The sequence below is a fragment of the Erythranthe guttata genome, chromosome 9, assembly GCF_056151865.1.
Source record: "Erythranthe guttata isolate IM_541 chromosome 9, IM_541, whole genome shotgun sequence".
In the NCBI taxonomy this organism is placed as follows: Eukaryota; Viridiplantae; Streptophyta; class Magnoliopsida; order Lamiales; family Phrymaceae; genus Erythranthe; species Erythranthe guttata.
Window position 1 is genome coordinate 13,042,836 of NC_142541.1, and position 15,766 is coordinate 13,058,601.

A 15,766-nucleotide genomic window follows, 5' to 3' on the forward strand; every position below is an offset into this window, starting at 1 on the left:
CCCCCACCCAAAATCAAAATTAATGCAAAAAACCTCTAAAATTTGTTTTTTTCTTTATTTTTTTTTTGTTTCTTCTTAATTTTTTTTGGGGTGCTGCCCCCAAACCCCCCAAAATTTAAGTCCACCATGTACCAATTCATGGACTCGCACACCAACCATCTTTAAAGTGCACATTTTCTTCAAGAATAGAAAACACAAATTCCAAAAAATGCAAGTGAAGAAATGTTTTATAATATTGGTTACAGCACTAGATGTGGAATCTGCAATTGGTATCAACCTAAATCCATGCACACTGCCTGCATGCAAAAAAGCCTTGCAGGACAAGTATCTCAGCGCCACCTGTGCATCTGCTTGGGTTGAGATCAGATCAGATCTCAACCGTTGGATCAACTCATCCTTTTTCTCCTTACGTTCATCTTCGAAGCTGCCCCATTTCGAAATAAATATCTGTTTTCCGTAATACATATTTTTAACACGCATAATTAATTCTACATTTTTTTTTCCGAAATTGAAATTAGTTCGTATTGTATCACTGCACAGTATCCGTTTGGTACTTGATCGAGTTAAGCTCCTTCGATCTTGATATACCGGCAGAAAATAGCTTCTGCAACACATCTATTCGCTCGGCTATTAGGGTTTCTTCCAGTTTCTCCAGCTGGCTGTTTTCCTTTTCCATAATTGTCTCCAGATCTTCGAAGCACTTCATCTTTCGTTGCAGTTTCTTGACCTGTATATCAAAATAACCAACGCGTAAATCAGCTTTTCACGAATTAAAATTTTATGTCAAAGTGTTTTCATTTTCCTCCATCGAGCATATGTTTAGAATCAAGAAAAGATAAATTTACAAGGGGATCAAAGAAAAAAAAAAGATCATCTATACAATTTTTTTTCGTTCTGCATCCGAATATTCCGGTTCCGATTTTTTCCAATTTTTTTTGGATTGGAATTGGAACGACAACAGAGATGAGATTCCAATTATCCATCTGCTTTTAATTTCCAAAAAAATAATTCAGAAATTTCCGATTTTTTCCCAAAAATTACACTTTACAGTTATATTATCAATACTAGTATGCATTTTATATTTTCGGTGACTAAAAAAATCTAACTTTTTTCGAATTCCGACCCAAAAAAATGATTTTAGAACAACTTTTTTCTTTCCAATTTCCGATTTTTAATGGAATTGGAATTAGTTTTTCACTTCTGAAATTTTTTCAAAAGTACTAATTCTGATATGATACGTCCAATTTCCACCCCTAGTTTAGAATCACAAAATGTTAAAAATTACAAGTGGATTATAAAAAAATAATAGGAAAAATAACCTGGGCTTCAATCATAGTTGCCACAAGATGTCCGATTTCTCTCTCCTCTTGATCAGCCAGAAGTTTAGCATTTGCAGCAGCAGCACCAAGTGCTGTTGCAGTTGCAGCCCTCGTTCTCAAATTCATCGGTATTACACTCTTCACAGATGATATTCCCTCAATATCTGTGGACAAATTTTAACCAAATATACATTAAATAAAAATACTGTTTTGGATCATTAATAAAATAAAATATTAACTCTTTGTAACCTGATCGATCGGGACTTTCGTCTTCTAATGCAATGTCAGCATCGGCTTCTCTGATGAGTTGGGTCTAAGTATTAGAATTTAATTACAAATATTAACTCAAGGAGTAATGTTCGAATGTGACTTAGATGAATACCTCGTTTGGTTACTGATTCCAGGAGATGCTTTTGAGTTATTGACAAAATTTCCCTTGTCGTCGTCGAATATTTCTCTCGAACACTGGTTCTCGTAGCAAAGGGAAGTAACAGCAGCATCAGCTGCTGAAGCTGTGACATGTGGGCCCAGCATCGTAGAAATGGGCGCTACCTGGTAGGACAGGTGTCAAAATTCAAAATTCAGTGAAGTTATTATAGATCAAGAATTACATAATTTTTTTAACAATTTCGATAGATGAAATTCATCCACGAACATCCTGCAAAGTTCAAAGCTTTCCCGTTTTTGTCGAGCTTCAAATTACCACAACCCAAACGCTAAAATCAAATAATCGATAAGACTTTATATTAAAAAAAAATCAAGAAAGTGAACCAGAGAGGCTAAAAACGAAGACCTGTTTCATTAAAGAACTTCCAATATCTGATGTGGGTTCAGTACTGCACACTCGTTTCAACGGTGGACCTTCATTCTCAGCATCTCCATCCAACGGTTTTGATTCATCGGAAGCTAATTCCGCTTGTTTAGAATTACTACTAATATCAGAAATTAAATCCAAATATCGACTCCTCTTATGGCCAACTCCCAACATATGATCGCCGAAAGGCAGCTGTATAAGCTTCGATATACATTCCTGTTTACTTTTCGTCTGAACGTTCGTAGCAACAAGATCCCAGTCGTCTCCGTGCTTCAACACAGATTCTAGAAGAAGCAAAGTTTCCGCTTCGGTCCAGACAGCTTCGGTCTGATTCACACAATCTTTTAACTTGAAATCGTCCGACGCAAATTTGTCGTTTTCGTAATTCCCACTTTTGAAGCACTTCTCACAGAGAGTAAAGCTCTCTTCCTGGTACATAGAAAGACGAATCAAATAAACCCCCGACTTTCTGGTGATAATTGAAGAATAAAATTAAAAAATGTCGATTGCTACGTATTTGCTGTTAAGTGTTAACAACACCGATGAAAGACTCGGTTGATTTTAGAATCTAAAAAGCTTATATTCAAAAAATACGAACAACTAACAAGTCCGGTTAAGGAATAACGACGCAACTAATTCAGAAAATTTCACGAGCGTTTATCTAAATATACAATTGAAAAGGTTCCGAAAATGCTCGACTACAGTCATCTATTCATCCTTTAATTCGTAAATATAAATAATCAAATTAAAGAATCAAGAACACCCGCAGAACTTGTTTTTTCCCGTCGACAATCAAATGCATTTAAATCAAACCATAACGGGGAAAAGACGAAAACGTATATTCAAGTACCTTCGTGTATTCATAGCAAGTCGAATCACAATTCTCCTTACAACTCCCACACGAGAAGCCGGTTTTCTTCTCCGCATGCATCAACTCCCCATAAACATCAGAATACGAAGCCAAAGGCGGATACTTGAACCCACTTTCCCCTACTTCCCCGACAGCCCCACCGCCATCCACCGCCACGGAGGGCGGCGGTGGAGGGGCGATCAACGGTTTCATCGAGTTGGGGGCGGCCACCACCCTCACCCCATGTGGGGCCCCTTCTTCAACCTTCACCCTACCCTTCCAAAGATCTTCTTCCCCCTCCTCCTCCTCATCACCACCAAACGACGACGTTCCGACACTTCTCCGATTGTTGTCGGTGACGTTGAAATTGATGAGACCCCATTTATCCAAGAAGGTGAATACTTTGAGGAGTACGCTAATGTCACCCACCAGTGACTTACGGACGTCGGTGAAGGTCAGTTTTCTGGACGGTTCCTCCCTGTACTTGGTGATTATGAAATCCCTGTACTCTTTGTAGATTCTGGGTGACCTGGTGACTGAGCTTCCGTCGAAAAACTCACCCAGGGTGAATTTCTCCAGTTCGTGGATGCTGTTCCAGGAAAACCAACCTTTTCTCGAGAGAGAAAAAAAAAAGGGGGAAAAATTGGGGATTAGGGCAAAATAATAACAAATGCAGAGACGTGCGTAAATCGGAAATTGAAGAAATTCGAACTTACTGGAGTGGCTGGGGATGGTGTAGAGCTCCGATTCGGGAGAGGTTCTATCCATGGCGGAGGCGGCCGGCCGGAAAAATTGAACTCGGGTCACTGGTAATCGTTTTTGGGGTTGAACTTAATTTCAGATGTGAAAATACCGATTTTACCCTTACTATTTGGTGGAGGAGGTGGTCGAGGGGGTGAATCGAATATTCGCCGATTGTTTTTTGTAGCACAAATTGTTACCCAAGTTTTTTTTTGTACAAATTGTAAGTTGCAAAATAAAAGTCGTCTAGGTAAATAATAATTTGTTTGTTTAAAGAAGGATAAAATACACTTTACCCATGTACTATACCCTAGGTGATATTTACTACCTAATAGTTTAAAAATAAAATTACCCCTTCGACTTAACGATCAATCTATTTTATTACTAACAGTGTTAGTAGTACCGACGAATTAAAATATTTTTATTAATCTTTTAATTCTACGCTAATATTTTTTTGACGATATATGCTAATATTTTATTGTATTTATTTGTAACATCAAATTTCATTTAACGTACCTTTTATGTATAGGATTAATTGTACGAAATTTGATCTTACAAATAAATCTTAATTTTCAATGTACATGTTTTTTTTTTTTTCCTTATGGAAAAAGAAATATCCTTAGGCAAACTCAGCCAAGTTCGATGGGAGGTGAACACCTTCCATTGGATTATTACAAGCTAAAGAAGAGGCATTCGCTAACTCATGAGCCAACCTATTGCCCGAGCGTTTTATAAAATTAACGGGAATCGAGCGAAAAAATAAAGCTAGCTGTCGACATTCCTCAATATATGAAAATTTATAATATCTAAATAATAATTTTTGATTTAAACATTTAACAAGTAAGTTATTTTTATCCAAAAAAAAATATATCTTAAATATTAATTCAATTTATTCATAGCACAAGTAATATTTTTTAAATAAAGAAAATGTGTCATTTAGTAAGGATTATTAAAAATATATTGAATTTATTTTACTACTAACACCGTTAAGAGGCAAATAGGTTGACCATTAAATTGAGGGAATATGTGTATTTTTTATAGTATAAGGGGTAAGTGTAATATATGGTATAGTACAAGGGGGTAAAATGTATTTTACCCTTTAAAGAATTTCTGGTCAAGTTAATCAATATAGGGGAGTAATATTTTTATTCTTCGAGCTCGAGTACAATTTCACGAGCTCGAGGATATCGAATATTCATTTTGAGAGCTCGAACTCGAGCTTAGTTCATTCTATTTTTATTTAATTTAATGTTTATCATTTATTATTATTATTATAAATTATATATATTATGAATAAAAAAGAGCTGAAATTTATTTTTATCTAATTTTTTTAAATGTAATTTAAAAAAGAAACCAAAAAACCTTTGGTTTAAAAAACTGTAATTGTTGGTTTCTTGCATGCAAGCAGATGATCCAACCACACACGAATCAATGATAGAGAATATGGTAGAGTGTACCAGATCAATAGAACTTAAGAGATTTGTTAGAACGTACATTTTACAATGATGCTGAGGTCTTATTTATATTAATTAGTTGTAGAATTCTAATTAAAGTATAATTCTAATTCATCTTAAAATATAACTCTAATTAGGTATTTAATTAATATAATAAGCTTGAGCCCTTAATCCAATGGCCTCGTTCTTTTGGACCTTAGCTTCAAACCCAATAGTAAAATAATTAATGGGCCCTTTAAAAATGTATCAATATTATATTATTATTATTAACGCTTTTTATTTAATATATAAACGTTGGGTAACTCTAAAAAACCCTAATGATATTTCTTTAATTATTTATTTTTAATATTTTTTCATAATTAATTTTCAACAAATATCAATCTCTTATTTTTCATCAATATATTTCAAATCTTAAGAGATAAAGATATAAATTCGATTTGTTAAATCTAAATCTATATATTAGGATTATAAATCTTAGGGAAAATGAGGGATAACCCCCTCATTAGGTAAAATAATATAGTACAGGCCCAATTTATAATTGACCATTTGTAGACAATTTCATTTAATATTTTCTGAATTGTGTGACCCCCTAAGCTTATGTTAATGCCAATTATGTCCTTTTTTGTCCATATTTTTCTCCAACTTTCTCTCTCTTCTTCTTATTTCTCTCATATCTTTCATTTTATATGTTCCATTAATTTCTCTCTCTTCCTTATTTTCCTCAATTTTTTAACGTGTTCTTTTATTCTTCTTATTTTTCTCTCTCATCTCTCCTATCTTCTCTCTCTTCCTTCCCTTCTCTATCTTCTCTCTCCTCCCCAATTTCCTCTTTTCCCGTATCTTTTTATTTTCTTCTTTTTTCTCCCTCTCTCTTTCTTCTTATTTTTCTCTCTCCTCTCTCTTATCTTCTGTCTCTTCTCTCTTCTCCCCAATTTTCTCTTTTCCCATATCTTTTTCTTTTTTCTTTTTCTCCCTCTCTCTTCTCTCTCTCTTCTTTCTCTTCCCTCAATTCCTCTTTTCTCGTCTGTTTCTATTTCATTTTTTTCCCACTATTTCTTCTCACTACTGTACCTTTTCTTCTATATCTCATTTTTTGGTCCTTGAAATCAATTTATTTTATACTCTATGAAATATATGTTTTCATGAAGATGGGATCTTTATCATGAGTATTCAATTTTATAACATCATAGTATCTTAAATTGAAAAATAATACGGTAAATTAATGGAAAAATTATAGTTGACTATCAATTTTTTTATAGTTGACATTTGAACAATTATAGTTGACTATCTAATTTTTGTAGTTGACTCTGGCAAAAATATAGTTAACTACCATTTTTTTTATAGTTGACATCATAAAAATTATAGTTGACAATCTAATTTTTATAGTTGACTTCGGGAAAAATATAGTGAACTACCGATTTTTATAGTTGACTCTGAGTATAGATGACTACAATATTTTATGTTTTCGACAGCACTGATCTTTTCTTTGTTTTGGACTCTGATAAAACAAATTTCATAGGAAAACAAATATTTATGAGTCAACAAATAGTGCGACCATAGATCTGTAGATCTAAAAAACAATCGTGTTTACAAACTCCATTTTTGAGTAATCAACCATGGAAGACATCCGAACCGTCACATATGGTCGTCGCGTACCGCTGTATACCGTTTCTGTAGGAGACCTCGATTTTGTCCTTCGGAGTCGCTGAAGAAGGTGTCAAAAACAGAAATTATGTGGTAGAGATGGGTATATAGCAAACTACCTGTCTTCTTCTTGCCGTTCTTCACCATTGTTTGTCAACCTGTGTTGCTGAATATAATGGTATTCTGGTTTTTATTTTACGATGAAGATGTAACAAACTAGGGCAATGTTTGAAAGGGGAAAATATCCGATATATATTGCAGTTTGTTTTTTGGGAGAATTTCTCGGCATAAATATAACAGACCAACGGAAATGGGGGAGAAATTATATTGAAGAAGATGGTTGAAGATATGCAGTATTTGGGGAAAACGGTGGGGGGGTCTTTGCTATTACAAATTATAGGGGTAGTTCAGTAGTTGATATTTCTGAGGGGGTTTGACCCATTAAAATTATTGTAAGGTGGTTAGTCCTAATATTTTTTTCTAACGAGGGGGTTATATCTTATTAACCCTAAATCTTAATATGTAAAATTTAAACAAACTAATGTTATATAAAATATGAATAATACTACATTATATGTGTGTACTATATTTTCTTATTATGTATTAAAGTAATTTTTTTTTACTCTTGAAATAATATCCCGTGCATCGCACGGGAAAAAAATGCTAGTTTTTATTAAACCTATTCAGTGACTATGTAGGGGAAGGGGGAGGGGAGGGCCCCCGGGTTGGAGATGCCATTAGGCCTAACGTTAGCATCGGAAGAACTACAATATTAATAACATAGCTACTGTACATATGATATGTTCTCTTAACTGTAAAAGAGGCTTAACAAAAACTAATTAAGGATTCACAACCACTTATTGCATTGTGCAAAACATGTGATAGAGATCGACTTAAAAAATTTACCGGTGAGAAATCGAACGAATCGGTTTAGGGTTCAAATCATGTCCCTCTCCTATTTTCATTCCGTATAACGTGGTTTGAATTTTAAAAGGAAAAAAAAAAAAATTACCCTTGTTTGGGAATTTTCTTATTTTACAACATATTTTATTAATTATATCATTTATATACTTTGTATTTTTTCTACATACACAACACATGTAAAATTAAAATAAACGTACAATATAAAATTGCACAAATAAAATATTTAATAAAAATATAGGAATTTAACATTTTGTTTTAGGAAACAACCTCTACCATTACAAATAGGGTAAATTACGGCCACCCTCTAAAGCAAGGTTAAATTACGGAAAAAAAATCTCATGTTTGGATAATTACAATCATCCATCAACTATGAATCTTCTTACAAGTCCATCATTGCGGTATCAAATTTGGTGGAATATTTTCAGTTTGTACCCATTTTACCCCATTCGAGCTCCATATTTTGAAACAAGATGATCATAAGATGCGTTTTTTGGATTGTAAATATCGAATTGTGGTGGATTATAAACTGCATTTTTGCAAAAACGAGTACAAACTAGAGAACATTTCACGAAATCTAGAAAATTATATTGAATTTGACACGAACATGTAAAAGGAATTGATGGATTAGTTGTAATTACCCAAACGTGAGAAGTTTTTTCGTAATTTAATCTTACCTCAGGGATGCCCGTGATTTACCCTTATAAATATCAATCAAATATACTTGCTAAAAAACCTTCTAGGGCATTTTTGTCCATTTACCTTCGATCGATGGGTAAATCCAATTTGGATGCGGTGAGCTCTTAAAAAAATAGTATGAGGGCCTTTTTGCTAAAATATTTTTCATAGGGACCTATTTGTCAATTACAGATCACACAAAGGACACCAAATGCAATTAACTCATAACTAAAACTATTTTTCTTCTTACTACCAAACACCTATTTTAATTAGTTTATTTATAAACTCACCCACAAATCTACATGATTAACACACATTGGCAACGGATTTACTCATAATCTTCACCTTTTTGTCATTTTATTCAATATTGCAAATAAAAAATGATACAAAAAAAAAAAAAAAAAGGCTATAATTCAAATTAAGAGATATTACTTGTTCAAATAGGTATAATTTGGATGCCAACCCCCACCAAACTGGTAATATTTTTTGGTCCCGGAGCAAGTAGCCTACCACAACCATATGACGATTGGTAGAATATTTACATCAAAATAAATCTCTTTCTAAATAAAACTTTGTGAGGATTAAATGAATTAATAAATTGGCAGAAAACGACCCTTTTGAATTTCTTGTCTTGGTATACTTCATTAATATCCCTTTTGCTTATCGAAAAATAGACACGCTCACACTCGAGGATGGAAACTGGAACGAAAATTGTTGACTTATGATTCGAGATTTTTCGAATTTTAGAACAATGTTTTTTTGTTATGAATCATGAAATTTCGATTTCCATCTTTTTCTGATTTTTTGGATCATTTTTAGAATATATATACGTTTTGCAGAATTTTACATTTAAATAAATTTCTTTCAAAAATAATGTTCTAAATAAAACCGTGTGAGAAATAAATAAATAAATAAATTGGCAGAAAACGACCCTTCAAATTTCTTGTCTTGGTATCCTACATTAACATCCCTTTTGTGTATCGAAAAATAAACACGCTCACACTTGAGGGTGGAAACTGGAACGAAATTACCGATTTCTGCTGATTGTGAATTCCGAAAATTCGATTTCCACCTTTTCTGATTTTTTGCATCATAATTAGAATATATAGACGGTCGTAGAATTTTACATCAAAATAAATCTCTATGTTCTAAATAAAACCTTGTGAGAAATAAATGAATAATAAATTGGCAGAAAACGACCCTTCGAATTTCCTCTCTTACTATCCCTCTATAACGTCCCCTTTGCGTATCAAAAAATACACAGGGTGGAAACTAGAATGAAATTTTTTATTCCCACTGATTTTGATCTAAAAAATTTCGATTCTAGAACAATATTTTTCGTTCCGAAATTCCGAAATCCAACTCTTTTGATTTTTTGGATTAGAATTAGAATATATACACGATATGATTTTAATTAACAAAAATAATTTTGAAAAATTCCATTTTTTTTCCACGGTTTTGTAGATGCTATACCAAGTGAATTATACAGCGTGATCATGCATCATTGATCTACACACACATATGTATGTGTGCTTAGTGAATAGTTATTGTATAGATCAGCGGTGCAAAATCACCTAGTGCTTTTCACCAGGTATAGCCTCTCATAAATCTCTTATTCCGAATACCAGTATTATTATATATTTTATATTGTAGGTGACCGACTAACTAAAAATTCAAAATCTCCGAATTCCATCCGTTACAGTCTGAAAATTTCCGATTTCAGAACAAGTTTTTCATTCCAATCTCCAAAACTTTAATTTATGGTTTTTCTTTGAATTTATTTAAATATAATTTATATTTCAAATTTTCACTATGAAATTTTCGATCCGATCCATCCGATCTGCACCAGTACACACACTATTATACTACACAAAAGTCCCTTTCAATACTACATATTTTGGTAACCAAGAAAACAGAGCAAAACCATCCATTTTCTCACACACCACGTTCCCTCTATAAATTCCAGCCAAAACCCCATTGCCATTAACACACTAAACTCACCTCTGATTTTCAGACATCACTAATTGCACTCTCCTCCCTTTAACAGGTAATAATAATAATCAACTCCTCTCTCTTTCTCTCACCTATTTAATTCAATATTTTTTCTTCACCCCATCATCATTTTCTTTTCCAATTCAGAAAAAAAAAAAACAAAAAAAATGGAGAAGGCGACCACAAACAACAACACTCCATTCGAACTGACGGTGAAACGAGGCCCGCCGTGCCTGGTTCCGGCGGCGGAGGAAACTCGGAAAGGGCTCTACTTCCTGTCGAACCTGGACCAGAATATAGCCGTTATCGTTCGAACGATCTACTGCTTCGAATCGGGAGACAGGGGAAACGACGACGTTTTCGGGGTCGTTAAGGATGCCCTGTCGAAGATTCTCGTCCACTACTATCCGTTAGCGGGGCGCTTGACCGTAAGTTCTGAGATGAAACTGATAGTCGATTGCACGGGGGAAGGTGCGGTGTTTGTCGAGGCGGAGGCAGAGTGCGAACTCGGTGAACTCGGTGATATTACAAAACCTGATCCTGTTACTCTTGGTAAACTTGTTTATGATTTCCCTGGTGCCAAACACGTGCTTGAAATCCCTCCTTTGGTTGCTCAAGTAAGAATTTTTTCTTGTTTTTTTTTTTTCTTTTGAATTATTAATGTTTTTTTTTTAGTTGAGGTTTTATGAATTCTTGGCAAAAAAACAAAAAAACAAAAAAAAAATCCTATTTTTATGACTAAATCAAGAAAGTTTAGGAAAAAAAAAAGTAAAAGTAAAAAAAAAAGAAAGAAAAAAAAAGAAAGATGAAATAGTAAAAATGACTAAAATTAAATATTTGTGTTAAGGGTAAAATTTTAATTTAATTTAATTTGATTTAAATTTTATTTTGTAGGTGACTAAGTTCAAGTGTGGAGGGTTTGTACTAGGGTTGTGCATGAACCATTGTATGTTTGATGGGATTGGTGCAATGGAATTTGTGAATGGTTGGGGGGAAATAGCAAGAGGAAATTTACTAAAAAGCCCCCCATTCATGGATAGAACCATCCTAAAGGCAAGAAACCCCCCGAAAATCGAGTTCCCCCACCACGAATTTGCCGAGATCGAAGACATCACCTCGCACAAGGAGGAGAATAATATGCTCTACCGATCCTTCCGGTTCGACTCCGAGAACCTCGAGCACCTCCGAGAAACGGCCCTCGCGGACGGGACCCTAAAAAAATGCACGACGTTCGAGGCACTCTCTGGCTTCGTCTGGCGGGCCCGAACCGAGGCCCTAGACCTAAAGCCCGATCAAGAAACGAAGCTCCTATTCGCGGTCGACGGGCGGTCGAGATTCGATCCGCCGATCCCGAATAATTATTTCGGAAACGCCATTGTCCTGACCAACGCGCTGTCCAAGGCGGGCCCACTCATTGAAAACGGGCCCTCGTTCAGCATCGGGCTGGTCCAGGAGGCGGTGAGATTAGTGACGGATGGTTACATGAGATCGGCGATCGATTATTTCGAGGCGACTCGGGCTAGGCCTTCTTTGGCTTCGACCCTTTTGATCACGACGTGGTCGAGGCTCTCGTTCGGCACCACGGATTTCGGGTGGGGCCCGCCAGTTTTGTCGGGGCCCGTGGCGTTGCCGGAGAAGGAGGTGATATTGTTTCTCTCTCATGGTAGGGAGAAGAAAAGTATTAATGTGCTTCTTGGATTGCCTGCACCAGCTATGGAGAAATTTGAACAACTTATGGAGATATAATTAAGGGGCAAATTAAATTAATTATGAGGCTTTAATTTTGTAATTGTCTTTTTTTTTTCTAAGATGTTTTTGTTTGTCTAAGGTATTGTTGTTTGTATTGGTGTGACAATGTATTATTAGTGCCATTGTTTTGTTTACTCTATTTTGATGAAAAGTATGTGATTGAGGTGCATAGTAAAATTATGGTATATTTTATTATTTACAAGAATAGTTTTTAATTATTTTGTAGTAAAGTTTGAATTACACGTGGCGCAGACCAAGTCAACAATAAACAAAGGACAATATATATTGGAATAGGGAATCCCAACTGAATGCTCCCAGCAAAATGGTGTGTGCCTATTTTTTTTTTTTTTTTTTTTTTGTTTTATTACACTTCAAAAAAGAAATAACAATAAAAGTGAATGATGTACATTGTTAAAGAGGGATAATTAATTTTTTTGTCCACAAAACTGAGAATTAGTCCATGTATTTCAATTGATTTCAATTTCATCCCTTAGTTACTTTTCGACAATATATTCATGTTAAAACAATGAGAACAAAACAATTTTCATCCCTTAAATTTATACCCATTTCATATTTAATCAAAAATATATTTGGTCACTTATGTTTCAAAAATTCGATAGTTTTAGTCATTTTCATCAATTTTCCGTTAAAACTAACAGAATTAAGTGTTTGCTCATCACTATATTAACTGACGGAAATGACGAGAAGTGTTAAATTATTAAAACATGAAGGACCAAATGCGAAATTTGTGCAAACTTGAGGGATGAAAGATGTATTTTTCCCTTTAAATAATATAACTTTAATAACGTGTTGGTACTTGGTACGTAATGTTTTATGTTTAAGAGCGTACTTAGAGATATTTTCGCAAAGTTTATTATATGTCAACAACTTGAAAATGTGATGGTACGTATTTTCTTTTACTTCAAACAATTATTTGATGGAATTTGTTGTTCGAGAATTTTGTTGTGGATATTCATATACAAATCGACGAGCCGCCAGTTGAATCACTCAGGTCATTTTTCATCCGTGTGTGTGCACCCCTCCACCATATCAAAGTGTAAGTTCCAGGATGACTACACTTACTTGTACATGTCGTTACAAGCTTCTCCTTGAACGGATCTAACAATTAATTAGCTACGTAAGTTAAAGCCGTGGATAATCAACAAATGACGATACTTAAGTGTTGAACGATGACCAACTTCAACACTTACAATTTTCCCCAACTTCTCGACACCAACATGTCGATTTGTGTCCATTTTTGGACAGGTTGCTGTGGGAAGATGATATAATTGAATATTTTTTTTTCAATTTTCGACAGATACTTGTTGAATTTCGGTCATTTTTCGATAGTCGTTATACACACACACAACCTATATATATTGAGATCATTATAATAGTGAATAAAATATGAGTTGCAATAAAAAAGTATTAGACTGCAAAATACAAAAGAAAAATGGAAATTGGGGGATGCCATGCTCCTCCCCTGGTAGGTATCTTTGCCTCGTTGCAAATTCAAATGTCATAAATAAATAAATACGGAAAAGGTAAAATAATTACATGTTGTAATGATATAAATAAAAACTGGTTCAAGTTCAACCCTCGTATAATTAATTGAGCTAAATACGGATTACATCAATTGTCAAACTTCAAATGTCAACTTAGTGATGGCAATTGACCTCCCCCGATGGGTACCCGTCCCGTTCAGAAATATGATATTCCTCGTTCTTAAAAAATATAGGACGGGTATGTGAATTACTGAGTTTTTTTAAACCGAGTACGCGGGGGCTGGAATGGGTTTTGCGTTACCCGCCCCATCATTATATTTCATTTCATCTAATATATATATATATATATATATATATATATATATATATATATATATATATATATTTAATGTACTATTACTTTTAGATTGATTTTTAATACAATATATTTCAAATATGTTTTTAATAACAATATTACAATTCAATAATATGCAAAATATTATTACAAATTAAAAAATAAATATTACAAAGAATATTGTGAAAATATAAGCAATATTAATACCAAGTAGAATACCGAGCTAGAATTGTGTAGGATATAATTGAAGAGTGAGGCTAAAGATCTGTCATTCAGGGGAATCTTCATTATCTAACGTAGCCACCACCATCATATTATTTATTTATTTTTTCTTTTATGTCTTTTTTCCTTATTTTTTTTAGTTAAATTTGTTTTTTTTTTCTTTCCAAATTCTTTTTCACTGTTCTGGCACCGTTCCGGCCGCGTCGGGGCTGTTCCGTGGCTCCGTCTCGCCCATTCCACCGATTTCTCGGCGTTCCGACGAGTTACGGTGCAACTACCGTTCTGTTACGGATTTCGGAACGGAGGGCACCGTTCCCGTTCCGGAACGGCCGTTCCGGCGAACCATGCTTTCAATAGATATGTACTAGTTATATATATTTTCAATTGATTTTTTATACATTTTTTTGCTTTATATATATAACATGGAAACCAAAACATCACATTGTAATGATGAAAGGATGCAATAATCTCAATAATCTACAAACTAAAACTGCTGCTTTATAACATACATATAAATCTAAGATAATAGGAACAACGATATATATTTTTTATATATCATCTTTTTTGCACATACATACATACATATATATAATATATAATTGGGCTCTAATTAAAAGTGATTAATTTTGAGCAACCTGGTCGGAGTGAGAAGTCCATAAGAGCGGCAACCCTTTGCCGCCGATCCGCTTCTACCCAAACGCCTCGCCGGATTATTAAACGGACTGCACGACGACCCACCATACCCATACCCAACGTCACAATCATCATCGTCATCATTAAAATATTGATATTTTTTAAGATGATCACAACCATCCATTTCAGCCAGCACTCTGCAGAAGAGATCCACCCCACAAGGGAGCATCAACGGGCCCTCGTTCGCGAATCCGTACTCCAATTCGGCATCCTCGAGCAGCATCTTGAACAAAGGGTGGTTGGCGAATTCGGTCTTGATCGCGAACCTCCGCTTCTCCGGGCCCACGTAAACCGTGAAGCACCCCGTGGGGGCCACCTTCTTCGATGAAGACGTCATGCTCTTAGCGAAGAACATGTTCTTGAATATTGAACAACTTTTTTTGTCTTTCTTGTACTCAACTTCCATATATGTATATATAATATATATATATTTATGTCTAATATATAAAAAAAAAAAAAAAACCTTGATATATAGCTAGGTTATTTTAGCTACAAAAGATGGAAAGAATTTAACCTCGATCGTAAGCTAAATCGAACATGGCCCTCGTATTCGTTGGATTCAACATATTATTGCTCATGATCATCACCCTGAAATTAAACCAAAAATTAAGGTATGGATATATGAAGTTGTATATATATGTGTGTGTGTATGTATATATATATATAGTTGGAGCTAGGAATATTAATTATGGATAAAGGAGAAGATAAAAAGTGGAGAAAAATTCAACTGGGAAATCTATGAACAAGGTAAGGGAGGTTGCAGTGTTACATATATAGTCGCCCCCATACCCTATATAGATAGATACTCTTGATAATATTAAAGAATGAGGCTGTATCTATATATATTGGC

The 15,766-nt window shown here is 34.4% G+C and overlaps 3 protein-coding genes across 3 annotated transcripts; 1 reads left to right on the forward strand and 2 right to left on the reverse strand.

The window, feature by feature from the left end:
- Positions 1-173: 173 nt before the first annotated feature.
- Positions 174-3,968, reverse strand: SWI3A (SWITCH/sucrose nonfermenting 3A). Its single transcript, XM_012999178.2, has 7 exons — positions 3,700-3,968; positions 2,984-3,591; positions 2,113-2,562; positions 1,702-1,871; positions 1,569-1,618; positions 1,320-1,483; positions 174-727 (listed from the first exon to the last, which is right to left on the reverse strand). Exons 1-7 carry the CDS (start codon positions 3,749-3,751, stop codon positions 530-532), a joined length of 1,692 nt encoding a protein of 563 aa, XP_012854632.1. The 5' UTR covers positions 3,752-3,968; the 3' UTR covers positions 174-529.
- Positions 3,969-10,406: 6,438 nt separating this feature from the next.
- Positions 10,407-12,339, forward strand: LOC105974137 (omega-hydroxypalmitate O-feruloyl transferase). The gene is made up of 3 exons (XM_012999206.2): positions 10,407-10,468; positions 10,561-11,030; positions 11,308-12,339. The coding sequence occupies exons 2-3, from the start codon at positions 10,581-10,583 to the stop codon at positions 12,157-12,159; spliced, it is 1,302 nt and encodes a 433-aa protein (XP_012854660.2). The 5' UTR covers positions 10,407-10,468; positions 10,561-10,580; the 3' UTR covers positions 12,160-12,339.
- Positions 12,340-14,833: 2,494 nt separating this feature from the next.
- LOC105974052 (hypothetical protein) lies at positions 14,834-15,322 on the reverse strand. The gene has a single exon (XM_012999095.2). The coding sequence runs from the start codon at positions 15,320-15,322 to the stop codon at positions 14,834-14,836; it is 489 nt and encodes a 162-aa protein (XP_012854549.2).
- Positions 15,323-15,766: the final 444 nt, after the last annotated feature.